Source organism: Saimiri boliviensis, chromosome 18 (genome assembly GCF_048565385.1).
Source record: "Saimiri boliviensis isolate mSaiBol1 chromosome 18, mSaiBol1.pri, whole genome shotgun sequence".
Classification (NCBI taxonomy): domain Eukaryota; kingdom Metazoa; phylum Chordata; class Mammalia; order Primates; family Cebidae; genus Saimiri; species Saimiri boliviensis.
In genome coordinates, this window is record NC_133466.1 from 26,081,267 (window position 1) to 26,097,405 (window position 16,139).

The 16,139-nt window shown below is 36.1% G+C and overlaps 1 protein-coding gene across 8 annotated transcripts in view; it reads right to left on the minus strand.

Moving 5' to 3' along the window:
• USP25 (ubiquitin specific peptidase 25) overlaps positions 1 to 16,139 on the minus strand; it is a 142,550-nt gene that overhangs the window by 64,121 nt on the left and 62,290 nt on the right. For all 8 annotated transcript variants that reach the window (XM_074389475.1, XM_074389474.1, XM_039480513.2 and 5 more), the window contains 3 exons: positions 10,960 to 11,046; positions 5,655 to 5,792; positions 1,786 to 1,862 (listed from right to left, as the gene is read on the minus strand). In XM_074389475.1, the coding sequence (XP_074245576.1) occupies positions 1,786 to 1,862; positions 5,655 to 5,792; positions 10,960 to 11,046 (302 nt within the window). The remainder of the gene's footprint in view (positions 1 to 1,785; positions 1,863 to 5,654; positions 5,793 to 10,959; positions 11,047 to 16,139) is intronic.

The window sequence follows — 16,139 nt, forward strand, 5'->3', positions numbered from 1 at the left end:
ATTCTCCTGCCTCAGCCTCCCGAGTAGCTGGGATTACAGGCACGCGCCACCACTCCCAGCTAGTTTGTATTTTTAGTAGAGACGGGGTTTCACCATGTTGACCAGGTTGGTCTCGATCTCTTGACCTCGTGATCCACCCGCCTCGGCCTCCCAAAGTGCTGGGATTACAGGCGTGAGCCACCGCGCCCGGCCTCCCTACTCACTTCTTAAAACTGCTAAAACACACATAACCCTTTAACCATACAGTGTAGCATTTGTGTAACGTTAAGAATATTCACACTGTTGTATAACCAATCTCAAAATTCTTTTCCTCTCGCAAAACTGAAACTCTATATACGTTAAACAACTCCTCATTTCCCCCTTCCCACAGCCTCTGGCAACACCATTCTACTTTCTGTTTCTATGAGTTTGGTAACTCTTGATACCTCACATGAGTGATTTACAGTATTTGTCCTTTTCAAACTGGTTTATTTCACTTGGCATAATGTCTTCAAGGGTCATGTTATAGCATGTGTCAGAACTTCAGTGCTTTTAAGGATGAGTAATATTCCACTTTATGTATATATAGCACATTTTGTTTATCCATTCACCTATCAATGGATATCTGGTTTGCTTCCACCTTTTGGCTATTGTGAATAATGTTGCCATGAACACAAGTTGTACAAATATTTCTTTCAAACCCTGCTTTCGATTTTTTTGGATACACACCAAGAAGCAGAATTGCTGGATCATATGGTGATTTTAGTTTCAATCTTTTTTTTTAAATTTCTTCTCTTTTTTCCTTTTTTTTTTTTTCTGAGATGGAGTTTCGCTCTTGCTATCCAGGCTGGAGTGCAATGGCAGGATCTTGGCTCACTGCAACCTCCGCCTCCTGGGTTCAAGCAGTTCTCCTGCCTCAGCCTCCTGAGTAGCTGGGACTACAGGTGTGCGCCACCACGCCCAGCTAATTTTTGTATTTTTAGTAGAGACGAGGTTTCACCATGTTGACCAGGATGGTTTCGAGCTCTTGACCTTGTGATCCACCCGTCTCAGCCTCCCAAAGTGCTGGGATTATAGGCGTAAGCCACCGCGCCCGGCCTAGTTTCAATCTTTTAATAAACTCCAAAACTGTTTTCCACAGTGGCTGCACCATTTTACAGCCTCATCAACACTGCACAAGGGTTTCAATTTCTTCACATCCTTGCAAACCTGTGTTATTTTCTTGAGGCAATGGGTGTTAAGAGGTGTTTTGTTTTGTTTATAGCCACCACTTTAATTAGTGTGAGATATTCCTACTCACTTTGAAGTTAGACCACATAGCTCTTCCCAAGAAAATGTGAGCAGAAGTGATGTGTGTCACTTCTGGGCAGAAACTTGAAGAACCAGTATAATTTTCACTGCCAGCAAGATCCCAGAAACCTAGGTGACCCTGGGGCCCTGGGTGAACAGATAAACAGAGCCACTTGTTCACATGCACTGCTACTTCATGGCCTTCATGCTTCTATGTAAAAGGGTTTTGTCAGAATTCACATTCCTGACATCTTTCTCCACCTCAAACTCATTCATCCTCATGAAAAGTGATTACTGAATCTAAGAAAAGGAACTGGGCATGTAAGATTAGCTCTTTCCAGAATCACTTTTTAGTTTCTGGTTAGACCATTATTTATGCCTGCAAATTCTAAACAGCTCATGAATAATACAGAAAATACTGGGATTCCCATAAGTCTGTCTTAGTTTCTTACTTCCCCGTTGACATGCTATCCAATAATTCCTAAAACCCCATCTCCAAACTTCATGGTAACTTACGTCTCCTCTTCAGCTTTCATTTGGAAGGCATCTTCTAACCAATCTAATAATTTGTGTGTAAACTCACTCACATCTTGCTGTGGAAAGAAAAAAGCCTATTGATATTTGAGCCTACTAAAAAATTACTAGATGCTGTAACATCAAACCTATAGCCAGTTATTGAAATATCTAATTACCAACTCCTTACAAAGATAACAAGTGAAATGTCTCACAAAAAATGCAAGAAACTTTTATAATTTAACCAGGATATAAGATAACTTGAAAAAACAAGCATTATATTGATAATCAATTATTGGGAAATAATTTGGGGGAAAAAATACACAAACACATCCCCTAAAACACAAACTTACAAATGAGATTTTTTTTAAAATTATTATTATAATTTAAGTTCTCGGGTAGATGTGCAGAACATGCAGGTTACATAGGTATATACACGTGCCATGGTGGTTTATAAATAAGAAAAAAAAAAAATCATTACTCTCCTCCAAAAGAGCTCTGTAATGAACCTTTATAAAATGAAGAACTCATCTTACCAAACAATTCTTCATTTTACAAAGAATTATTACTGGTTTCTCTCTTAGAAGGAAGACTAGTCCTTTTCCACAATTCATTTTCTTAATTCAACTTATGTAACTTTTTAAGCCATATATACCTTTACTACCATTCAGAACCAGCTCATCTATCACCTTTCACCATTCCTTTCTTTGGTCCTTGCTCTCCTAACATACAAAAACAGGAATAGGTTGTGGCAGCTGTTATCAACTACCATAATTCTTTCAATAACATGAGTTGGAACATAGAAAATAATAAATAGAACGTAAGGGAAAAACAAATTAACTCTACTAAGGCTGCTTAAAGACAGATCAATCAGTAATAAGCATTCTGCCCTTACTTACAAAGTAGCCCCAAATACAAAACAAACTTAACTACCGTTTATTTTTCAGGCCAGAAGTTTTTTAAAGAGCATGTAGGCCAACTTATTAACTTTAAAAAATGTTGAAACTAAGGTCTGGGAAGCTTAAGCAAATTGCTCCAAAGCTGTAGAGTTAAACAGGACTAAACTCAACACAAGAATCCAGCTGTAAACATTCATAACATCTGTAGTGGGTTGAATAGAAGCTCACAAAAATATATGTTCACCTAGTCCCTCAAAATGTGACACCATTTGGAATAATAGTCTTTGTCAATATAATTAAGGTAAGGATCTTGAGATGAGATCAGCCTGGATTAGGGCTGGGCCTAAATCCAATGGTGCATGTTCTTAAAAGAAACAGGAAAACCAGAAGACAGACAGACACATGAGAGCAAGCCGTATCAAGAGAGAGACAGAGATTGGACCTATGGTGCCTCAAGCCAAGCAACACCAGCAGCCACCAGAGTATGGTTGAATCAAAGAATGATTCTCCCCTAGAGCCACTGAAGAAAGTATGGCCCTGTCAACACCTTTATTCTGGACCTCTGGTCTCTCAGACCATTAGAAAATAATCTCTTGTTTTTAACCACTCAGTTCGTGGTAATTTGTTAACAACCGTCCTTAGGAACTACTGTATGTAACTCCTTAAAACAACTTTTCATACTTTTGTATAACTTTAATTCACCTAAAGGTTATATCTAACAAAAAAACAAAAAAGTTTCCTAGCAATCACAATATTTTTCAGAAGTTAATCCCTATCTTTTTTTTTTTTTAGAAATCAATCTGAAATTGACAATTATAAAATAAAAATTCTACCTGCATCCATCAAGAGAAGAAAAACAATGAGGTCTTCACTGCATTTTAGTTTTAAGCTGAAACAATTAAAGGTATGATTAAAATTGACAGTATTGATCAGGGCCAGGTACAGTGGCTCATGTCTACAATCCTAGCACTTTGGGAGGCCAAAGCAGGACAGCTTAAGCCTAGGAGTTCAAAACCAGGCTGGGCAACATAGGAAGATCCTGTTTTTTTTTTTGTTTTTGTTTTTGTTTTTGTTTTAAAGACGGGGGTTCATCACGTTGTTCAGGCTGGTCTTGAACTCCTGACCTCAGGAGATCCACCCGCCTTGGCCTCCAAAGTGCTTGGATTACAGGAATGAGCCACCACATCCAGCCAGAAGATCCTGTCTTAATAAAACTAAAATAATTTGCCAGGTGCAGTGGTATGCGCCTGTGGTCTCAGCTACTTCGGAGGCTGAGGCATGGGCCTAGGAGGTTGATGCTGCAGTAAGCCATTGTCATACGACTGTACTCCAGCCTGAGTGACAAAATGAAACCATGTCTCAAAAAAAAAAGGAAAGAGAAAAAACTAACAGTATCACATACCAAAGGGTATCCCAAGACTCTTGTGTACTTCAAAATATCATATATTTGAAATATTTAAGAAGAATATACAATGAAAATATAAATTCACTTTAAAAAAAATCATGATGCTTACCTCATTTACGGATACACTAAATTACCAGTGTAGACTTCAGACTCAAGTGTTTAGGGAACAAAGGAGAATCAAACTTATCAACCTTAATTGATATACATCTACTTTAAAGGGCTTCTGAAGAAAAAGAATCACTAATTTCCAAAGTCAGTCTACACTGCCAGTCTGAAGCAAAAGCATTCATACTGTGGCCTTAACAGCCCCTCACAGCTGTAACCATTTCAACTCTAACTCGAACTGAAAAGCCCACCTATGTACAAACATGGCTCCAAATGAAGTTTATACTGCCTCATCTTTAAATGTGAAAAGATACCCCAAAATCACTATGAATTTCTAGAAAAGAAAAAAGAAACCAAGAAAAAGACAACGAAAAGGGCATCCAGAAGAAAAGGTAAGTCAGAGAACAGAGGTAATTTTTTAAAAATTTAATTGTATACTCAGAGTCACTGGAAAAGACAGTATGCATACTAAAGAAGAAAAAAAAAGTAAAACACATTTAGAACCAGAAGGAATGCCGAATGCTCTGAAATGGTGGTTTGGGATCAATTGTAGAATTATTTTTATTACTTTTTAATTGTGTTAGCACTGGAGCATTGTTATAATTTTTTTTTTAATGAAAACAACATATTAAAAAAACTTTGATGTGAGTGCCCTTTTGGTTCATTTACATTTGCCATACAAGGTAAATTAAAAACAGAAAGAAAAAGCACAAGGAAGATGGTGACAGAATCTCAGACTTTCCTCTTCCAAACGCCCCCTCCATACATCTACAAAACACAGACACATCTAAGTAAGTACTTTTAAAAATGACAGGGCAAGCTTAGTGGCTTTTTCAAACTTCTGCCCATTATGTGTTTGCTGCCATCTTTTTGAACACTTACTACTCTTTGCTACTCTATTTGTTTCTCTGTTTTCCTTCTTTAATTTCTCTAACTTTTCCAATTATATGTGAAAATGTTGGTTTATTTATAGATATTTTGTATTTTTATAGGAAAATTCCCAATATTCTTTCAAGGTAATGGTTAAAAATCTACCACAATACACTAGATAAAGTATAAAAAATGGAAGCAACATGACAAAGACAATGTCTTTCAAAAACCATTTCTGGGTAATTAAGGAAAACTACTCCCTGCCAGCAAACACAGGAATATCAAAAAGTATGTGTACAATAATGATCCTGGGTTATCACACATTTGTGAAGATGTTTATGTATTTGTAAATAATCTTAATTTTATCTATTGTTTTCATTTTAATCATAATATAAATTAAAAATTTATTTAACACCTTCAAGATCACTTTTCTCTTAAAAGTAAGTCTCCAAATGTTTTAAACGGTTCCAGGTTATTTTTAATAAAGCAAAATCGTGCGTCTTAAATAGTCTCATATTCCTGGAAAAGCTGCTTAATGATTGTTCAGATTAAATAAAATACAAATGCTTTATAAACAAGTGCAACAAAACTACCTGCTGTGAGTCATTCGATTTGAAAGCATCCTTAAGAATTTCAACTGCTCTTGATGGATCAACGTATTTCCTTTTGGTACCAACAAGTAGCGCAAATAGATACCTCAGCTCACGCATAAAAGGCAAATTCCGATGTTCCTATTGAAGGAAGGAAAAAAAAACTTAAGATTAAAAAATATTTACTAGTAAAAAGATGATTCATTTTAACAGTAACCAAAAATTAAACTAGCCAATATAGATTAGGGATGAATTAGCACTCTATCGTAACTGAAAGAAGAGTGTTGGTGCCATCTAAATCTAAGAGCCTCAAAGAAGTCAAGCACATAAACAGCAGACCTAGTATAGGCTCACAATTTCAGCATGAATGCCACATATTCACAGCAAATCATGTCATTACTCATCCAAGAATATCTTCCTCATTCAATCCTGTTTATTATAATACTTGCCATTCAGCAAGGCCCAGCTGCTGCTGCTGAGAGCAATAATAACAGGCAACATTCAATGAGTGTTCACTACATGCCAGGTACTGTTCTAAGTGCTTTATCTCAATAAACCCATTTAAGCAAAAATCTCTACTCTTCCATGAAGCCTTTCCAGATTCCTCCAAGTCAATGATCCCTTCAAACTTCACATCTACTGAAATAAATGCCTTTCAGTGAGCAATGAATCACCAACTGTCACTGTGGCGTGACAATCTTAATTATTAGACTAATATTAGAACCTTGCCCAATTATTAGAAATTTAACAAATAATTATATGTTTATGTATTTACTAAAAATTACTTACAAAATTATTTATACTCATTTATTTCATATCTATTTTAATAGCTATAAACATTATATTTAACATAATTCAATCACAATTACATTTAAATTTATTAATAATTAGATCAGATCCTAACAGGAGACTAATATATCATCCTCCAAATATTCCTTTGAAATCTTATTTTTCTTTCTCAATAAGAGTATAAGATCCTCAAAGACAAGAATTTCTGTATCTTTTCCACAACTTTTTACTACACAAAGTAAGCATTCAATTCTTACTGGTTCATTAAAGCAAAATGTCCAGAAAAAAATTAAAACAACCCACACTATCAATCACTATTTTAAAACAAGAAGGAAAGTTTAAAAAAATAATATAACTCACATAACTTCGTGAAATGTTTTATGACAACAAACCAGGCAAGCAACCTTATAATATTTAGTTCTTATAACAATCTTAACATATAAAATTTAAATGTAATATTTAAATATGATAATTTTATTCTGAATTTACATAGTTGGCATTCTCAACACATTTGTATAATTCTAGGGTCAAATTCTAGGGGTCTGGGATGGGGGTGTATATTTACATAGTTGCTCTCCAGAGTAATATAATCTACATAGAATGAACTGCTTCTAGAATACATTCCAAAAAAGAGTCCTAATAGGTAAGAGGGAATAAAACCGGTTCCAAATATTGCCTTACAGAAATAGGTTTTAAAGGTACAAAAACCATGAGTTTTAATCCATAAAATTACTTCCAAAAGTACCTTTAATTTCCTGAGATCCATCCCTTTATTCACCGTATCTAAGTCAACGCAGTTTTTTGAGACATTCCCAGTAACAACATTGGAAGTAATAATTTTTGGAAATTAGGGGAATTCTGCTGAGAAATAAATTTGAAAAGTACATTGTTTCCTAGTTTCTAGAAGATTTTACCTTAAATGAGATTGTAGCTTTCTGTCAAATCATTTTTCTTCATCTACGGAGATGATAATATGGTTTTTCTTCTTTAGTCTAATTGACACGGTGAATTATACCTATTTATTTTTGAAAGCTAAACCAATTTTGTATTCCTGGATAAGCCCCACTTCTCTCTGAGGTATTATCCTTTATATATAATTGCAGGATTTAATTTCTCAAAAATTTGCTACAACTTTTTGCTTCCATATTCATAAAAATATTGGTGTGTGGTTTTCTTTTCTTCAAATCTATTTTCCTACTTTCAGTTTAAGGGTAACGCTGAGTTGAGAAGTTTTACTTCTTCATTAAGTATCTGTACAAATTTACAGGAAATTGTTATTATTTGTTCTTTAAATGCTGAATATAATTCACAAGTAAAACTAGCTGTTGAATTTTTGGTGGATGGGTTCCCGTTCCTTTAATATAATGTAGGGCTACCACAGGTTATCTATTTCTTCACCAGTGAGCTTTGATAGCTTATGACTTTCAAGATATTTATCTGGTGTTTTTAATATTTCACTCTTCTCCTTTTACTATCTACAGAACATGTAGTGATGTTTCCTTTTTTCACTCCTTATATTTGTAATATGTCTTCTCTCTTCCTTCTTGCTTAGTCTACTTAGAAGTTCATCAATTTCACCAATCGTCTCAAGAAGCAGCTTTTGGTTCCATAATTTTTCTCTGTTGTTTTTCTGATACTTAGTTCATGGATTTCTATTACCTTTATTATTTCCTTACTTCTGCTTTGAGATTAATGTGCTCTTAATTCTCTAATGTCTTGATATACAAGCTACTATCATTAAATGAAAACCATTCTTCTTCTCTAGTAAGATGTCTGGTTTCTATATCTTCCCCTAATCACTGTTTTAGCTTCATCCCTCTAATTTTGATATGTCATGTTTTAATTTTCATTCCATTCAGAATATTCTGAAATTTCTCATTTGATTTGTTCTTTGTCCCTTAGGGTATTTACAGGTGAATTACTTCATTTCCAACTATCTGGGGATTTTCTGTATATCTTTCTGTTGTTGATTTCTACTTTGATTTCTACCATTTTAGTCAGAAAAGATACTTTGTATGTTTTGAATCCTTTAAAATGTACAGAGACTTGTAAATCCAGTTCCTGTTACTACTTCATGACTAATGGCAGAAATCTCAGAATGCCTCTTTTATTTGCAAAATTCAAAATTCCTTCAGGTATTTGTTCCAGGAATACAGTATGGTACTGAACTAAACCCATTTCCTTCTGATGACGTTCAATAAGTGAGATAATTATTTATCTTGAAATATTTACCCTAAATCAAGACTTTAAATAATTAACCTTCCAATTAATAAGGCTTTAGTTGTTTATATGATTTCCACTAAATATGATACATGTACATCTTTGTTTTCTCAACATTTAATATGTTTTGCCATCAGTCTGTAACATTTTAAGTCAAAAGTATATCTGTGTGAGAAGAGAGGGTATGATTACGTTGAGGATTTATTATTATATTTCCAGGTACCTCACAATTCTCCTAAACACTGAAATTACAAACAATTCAAATAAATATGAGTGTCTAAAATTACTTACAATTTCTACAAGCAATAGCCAAGTCTACATAAAATACAAACTAATTCCAAATAATTCATTTCTGTTACTCAATATGTATGTAGTATTTGTGGCAAATTTTGACAGCAAAAAATATCCTATTTAAAAGTGCACACAAATGGCATCTCTGTGAATGGATCAAAGTAATCCCAAATGTATTCTGCATCTTAACACCGAAGTGTTCAAACTGAATGTAGCTGTAGATATGTCATGAGTTGGAGATGAATTCATTATTAAATAAGTGACAAGTTACACTGCTACCTTTTTATAAAACCTGCTGTCACCATCTGAAGTGAATACAGGACAATTCAGTGGCTGGTAACTACCTATAAATACCACATTTGCTTCAAAGATGTCAAGGTACAGCATGTACTGCTGTCACTATACTAAATTAAAGAAGAGTCACATTTGTGGAATAATCTTATATAAAATTGCACAGTATTCTAAGTAATTGTCTCAGAACAGAAATGAGAAATTCTTTTATTTACTTAAGAATACATGGAGAGGATGACCCATTGCAAGAAACAAACTTCTCTAGAAAGGTGCTGCAGATTGGAATTATACATTTCTCTAGTATTCACAACCAGTTCTGATATATAAGCATGGATATGACAATTATTTTAAAAATAAGATTACAAACTAGCATGGTCTCATTCAACTCTGTGAAGAAGAAATTAAAGCTCTGCAAAACATTAAAATCTGGGAGCATAAATGGTCAAGACACATATACATACATACCTAACTAGAAATGATAATTCTAAACAATTTCATACAAATTATACATATACTTTAACTGAGATATGAGAAGAGAGAACTGTGATATTCAAAAGTTGCAATGACTTCAAAAGTTCCATATAAAAACCATGATGATTTTCCTTAATTTCTCTCGAGGCATAAGAGGTTGTCAGGTGATCCTGACTCCCTTTGAAAATGGGTAATCAGCCTGACACTTTACAGTCCAGAGATTATAACCTGAAAAACTGGTTACAAATCAAGTTATCTTCCCACTAGTGTGCATTATGTTTCACAGTTTACAGAATAAGTGGTTTTAAAAATTAAATGCTAAAAGGAGAACATAATAATTTATCACTCCTACTAACAACAGGTCACAAAAAGTTCAGCAGTTAACTGAAACCTAAAACTAACTTCTTTGTCTTTGCAACAAGTCCACTTTAGGACTACCGACTGTTTATGACAAGATCAAACACTAAACCCTACACTCAACTACATCCTCTCCATAATTTTTTTTTCATTTGGTATAAACTCTGTGTGCTAATTTGTCCTTTTTAAATTAAGTCTTTAAAAACTTCTTGTTGTTTAACTGACAACAGCTGACACCTAGAACTTAACTATGTACCAAGCACTTTTAAGTCCCTTACATGTTTTACCTCATTTAATGCTCACAGCAACTCTATGAAATAATTATTATTATTATTTACATTTTACAGATAGGAATTTGAACACAGAGAAATCAAGTAACTTGCTCTAGGTCCATAGCTAGAACCCAGGCAATCTGGCTCTGGTATGTGTGTTGTCACTTTATATTACCTAACTATGATATTACTTCCAAAATGGAAGGTATAGATTTGTACTCCAAAGACAAGAATGCAAAACTCATTTTTAAAGGGCTCCACAAGACAATCAATTGAAAAGAAATTCTGATTTCCACAAAATTTTTCAGGAGACAATTGAGGAAAGACCTTAATTGTAAATTGTAGCCTATAAAGTTTACTGAAATTTGACAGTCCAAAAAAAAAAAAAAAAAATACTAAAGTGACACCAAAAATTAGCATATTACTGAGACAAGTAAAAAAAAAATCATATTTATATTAATGAAGAATAGGTAGTTGCTATCGTAACTGAGATTAATGAATTGACATTCAAATTGATCATTTCAGATTTGATGAGCCAAATAAATGCCCAAAAAGCAATCACATATAAGAGAATATATCGAGTATATATACTGCTAAAAAAATATTTTAAATTTTACCTTTTGGTTTCGGGGTAAATCTTGAGCATTTGATGGAGGCTTATAATTCAGAACTAATCTTCTAAATTCCAAAAGATTGAATAATGACTGAAAAAGAACAACAATTTAAGATAACCTGAGGGAAAATTCCATTAACAGAATGTAAAAATGACTAGTCTTAGAGATTTAATTTTGACAACTGTACTACTTACACACAGAATCGTTGTAACTAGCACAAAATGGACACATTTCTGAGAAAAAGTCAAATTCCTTGCATTTGACATACTATTCTTGATACTTGATACTGCACCAGATTATATTTGGACAACTTTTTAAAAATACTACTCATTATTAAAAGCTCTTTTTATATGCACTTAAGCAGTTTCCTCAAAATTAAGGGTAAGCAAATGTCAAGTCTAAAACTTTTTAAACATGCTATGTTTACCATGAATTATCTAGATGTATCGTTAATTCCAGAAAATAGAGTACAAATAAATTTATTCATCAGATCCTAGGTGACAGAGAAACAAAGACATTACATATTATCTCTATGTTCAAGAAAATAGAAAGGAGACAGGCATACAATTATAATAGAAAGATGACTTCACAATATAGTGACAATGATTACAACATGAATATAATTAGAGCACATGAAGGATACTCATGGAAAGGCTTCCTAGAGTATGTCTTTGGAACTGTAATTTGCAACCATTTACTACCATCATGCTGAATATTTATTTAAAATTAGATATAATACAATGGAAAATATCACAACGTATCATATTCGGTAAATTCAGGGTATTTTCTTGCAAAATTTTAATTGTAGATATTTTACAAACGTGACATGTACAATGTTTTATAATATACGGCGTATTCCTTTCTTGGGTCACAGTTTATAAAGTTTGAAAATTACTATACAGGAAGTAAAAATGTATTAAATCTTAGAAAAAATGAGTCAGCCAGCCAGGCTCAGTGGCTCATGTCTGTAATCCCAGCATTTTGGGAGGCCAAGGCTGGTGGATCACGAGGTCAGGAGTTCAAGAACAGGCTGGCCAATATAGTGACACCCTGTCTCTATTAAAAATACAAAAATTAGGCAGGCAAGGTAGTGCGAGCCTGTAGTCCCAGCTATTCAGGAAGCTGGGACAGAAGAATGGCTTGAACCCAGGAGGCGGAATGCAGTGAGTCAAGATCATGGCATGGCACTCCGCTCCACTCCAGCCTGAGAGACAGAGCAAGACTCCATTTCAAAAAAAAAAAAAAAAAAAAAGAAAGAAAGAAAAGAAAAGATGAGTCAACCAAATTGACAGAAGATAAAGGTGGCACCACAAATCAATGGGGAAACAAGGTTTTGATCAAGAGTTGGGTACTGAGAAAACAACATATAAAGAAATAGAGCCAGATTACATAGATCAATTAACAACCTAAATACGAAAGGTAAAACCATAAAGCTGGTAACAGAAACTGTAGAAAAATATTTTATTTTGTGATCTAGAAAGATTTATTAAACAATATAAGCACATAAAATAATTTATTCATTCATTTAATAAATATTTATGGGGCACCTAGTATAAACCAGACACTAAGAAAGTAGTCTCTGCCCTGTGGGGATTACAGTCCTGTAACTGCTAATTAAAACAATGTCAGTAGATGTCATAAACCAGAAGGGACATGAATACATTAACCGTTGCCCAAGATCAGAACCTTGGGGAGGAAGCACCATTTAAAAGTCACAGAAAAAAAAACCACAGTTTTGAGAAGGAGAAAAGAATACTAAGGGAAATCACGGAAGAAAAAGGAGTGAAGCAAGCAAGGACTTTCAAATATAACTTGTGTACTGGAATAATAAATTGTGGAGCTTTAAAAAATAGCAATGTCAGGCCAGGGGTGCTAGCCTACGCCTCTAACCCCAGCACTTTGGGAGGCCGAGGCAGGTGGATCATGATGTCAAGAGTTCAAGACCAGCCTGGTAAACATGATGAAACCCTATCTCTACTAAAAATACAAAAATTAGCCCGCCGTGGTGATATGCATCCGTAATCCCACCTAGTCGGGAGGCTGAGGCAGGAGAATTGCTTGAACCCAGCAGGCAGAGGTTGCAGTGAGCTGAGATGGTGCCATTGCACTCCAGCCTGGGCAACAAGAGCAAGACTCCATCTCAAAAAAAGAAAAAAAAAAAGCAATGTCAGGAGACTCTCAATAAAGATACAAAGTTCCACAAAGGATTCTGCTGTACATCAAAGAATAGCTGGCACATTTCAAGGAGAACAAGGTGAACAGTATTATGACAGACTGCCACATTCTTCCAATAAAGTTAAGGACAGGGAAACAACCTTTGGATTTGGCAACTGGGAAGTCATGTTTTCAGTTGAATAGTAGAGGAACAGAGGCATTAAATAATGGGAAAATGCGGCATAGAGTAGTGTTCTCTTATCCAAGATAGATACATTCCAAGACCTCCTATGAATACCTGAAATTGCAGATAGTACTCGAACCCATATATATTTTTTTCCCCTGCAAAACTACTATAAAGTTTAATTTGTAAGTTGAGCATAGTATGAGATTAACAATAACGAATAACAAAACAGATCAATTGTAAAAACATACTGTAATAAAAGTTGTTACATGAATATGGTTTCTCTCTCCTTCTCTCAGTACTATAATATTTTCAGCCACAATTAACAGCAGGTAACTGAAAGAGTAGCAAGTGAAATCAAAGATAAGGGGGACTACTGTAAGTAGGGGAGACAAACCATGAACTATTCTTTTGAGGAATTTAAAGAGGAAAAAGAATGGCATTTTAGAAGAATCTCAATACCATTTCTATTCTCTGAGCTCACATGGTAAATATTTTCCTTATTTCTGGACACAGATCTTCCTTTGGTGTGGGTCTGCTGGTGAAGAATTATTTCAGCTTCTGTTGACTAAAACTGTTTTTCTTTTATTTATTTATTTATTTATTTATTTATTTTTGAGATGGAGTCTTGCTCTATCACCCAGGCTGGTGTGCAGTGGTGTGAACTTGGCTCACTGCAACCTCCACCTGTTGGGTTCAAGCAATTCTCCTGCCTCAGACTCCTGAGTAGACAAGACTATAGGTGTGCACCACCATACCAGGCTAATTTTTTCGGTTTTTAGTAGTGATAGGGTTTTATCATGCTGGCCAGGCTAGTCTTGAACTTCTGACCCTGTGATTCACCCACCTCGGCCTCCCAAAGTGCTGGGATTACACGCACGAGCCACCGCGCCAGTCATTTTTCTTCATTTTTTACTGCCTAAAGAGCGTTTTTGATTGATGCACCTGAAAATAAGCATCCTTTCATTCACTCCAAAGCTAATACGTCAATTTTGAAAAGCACTTACAAAAATGACGTATGGTTAGATTCTTCCTAATAACAAAGACCTAATGGGAAATAAGAGTTCAAATAATTCATGCTGCCTGTTCCTTCCTCTAGTAGCTTCATCCCAGAAGAGTACCCGCCAGATGCCAGCCAGAGCTCTCCTGTATGAGGTGTCTGCCAGCCCCTGCTGGGAGGTGTCTCCCAGTCAGGATACACAGGGGTCATAGAGCCACTTAGAATGCAGTCTGCCCCTTATCAGAGCTCGAGTGCTGTGCTGGGAGATCCGTTGCTCCCTTCAGAGCTGCTGGGCAGGGACGTTTACATCTGCTGAAGATACCCACAACTGCCCCTATCCCAGGTGCTCTGTCCCAGGAAGGTGGGGGGCTTTATTTATAAGTCCCTGACTGGCTGCTGCCTTTTATCAGATACCCTGCCCAACAAGAAGGGAGTCTAGTGATACAGTCTGCCTGCAGTGGCCTTGCTGAGCTGCCGTGGGCTCCTCCCAGTCACTGTGTAAACTTCCCATGACTTTGTTTACACAGGTGAGATTAAAGCTGCCCACCCAAGCCTACGCAAGCCTCTGCAATGGTGGATGCCCTCCCCCTACTGAGCTCCAACACCTCAGGTCAAACTCAAACTGCTATGCTAGTTGCGAGAATTTCATGCCAGTAGATCTTAGCTTGCTGGTTTTTGTGGGGGTGAAACCCACCCAGCCAGATCCACTGGCTCTTTCGCTTCAGCCCTCTTTTTCAGGTGAATGAGCGGTTCTACTTCACTGGCGCTCCAGGCCCCACTGGGGCACGAAAGAAAAAAACTGCTGTGGCTAGCTCAGTGTCTTTCTAAACAGCCACTAAGTTTTGTGCTGGAGTTGTAAGCACCGAAGGGAGTCTCCTGGGCTGCAGGCTGTGAAGATCATGGGAAAAGCACAGTATCTGAGCCAGAGTGCCAGAAAGCTGGGAAAAGTCCCTAATGGCTTCCCTTGGCTAGGAGAAGGGAAGCCATTAGGGACCCACTTCTCCAGCCCCTTGCACTTCCTGGGTGCAATGACACCGCACCCTGCTTTGGTTTGCCCTCCTTGGGCTACACCAACTGTCTAAATAGTCCCAATGAGATGAACCAGGTACCTCAGTTGAAACTGCAGAGATCACCTGCCTTCTGCGTCAGTCTGGTTAAGAGCTGTGCACCAGAGCTGTTCCTATTCAGCAATCTTGGAACAAATTCCGGTAACCACATACTTTACCATCATACACAGCAGGGATTTAGGACTAACTGATAGGTGCCAACAGATCTACAGTAGGAGTAAACTGGACTATGACAAGCAAACTGAGAAGTATGAGCACCTTACTTCTGGGCATCTCAGAATGGAAACGTGCTAAGGGGCTAAGGGTCATCATAAGCATCCATACTCCCTCAGCAACATGTTTTGGAGCTACAGACGGCAACATACACCTCCAAATAGCTAACTCATTCACTGACACCCTACTGGGGAGCAGCTGTACTCAGTACTTTCTACATAAAAGTTCCAAGTGAACAGGACAAAAATAATCTTGACTAGCTGCGGGGTTGATGTCCAAACTAAAGACAGGCTAATATTGCTAGCAACCAAAAGATTATTTAAGCCATTATCTGTACAATCTCTCCTTTGTTAATACTTCCTTTCTTACATTCTGTTCCCCCTTTCCATCAAAATATTGCTCTCATTTTCTAAAAGAATAAGTATGCAAAGCTATCTAAACCTGCTGTAGCCTACCCAGCTATCGACTTTGAAGTGAAAGAGTGATATTCCTAGTAAACTTTTATAACCAGTCAATATATTTATGAGAAAAAGAATTCCCAGTTGTTTCATATTAGCCCTACCAA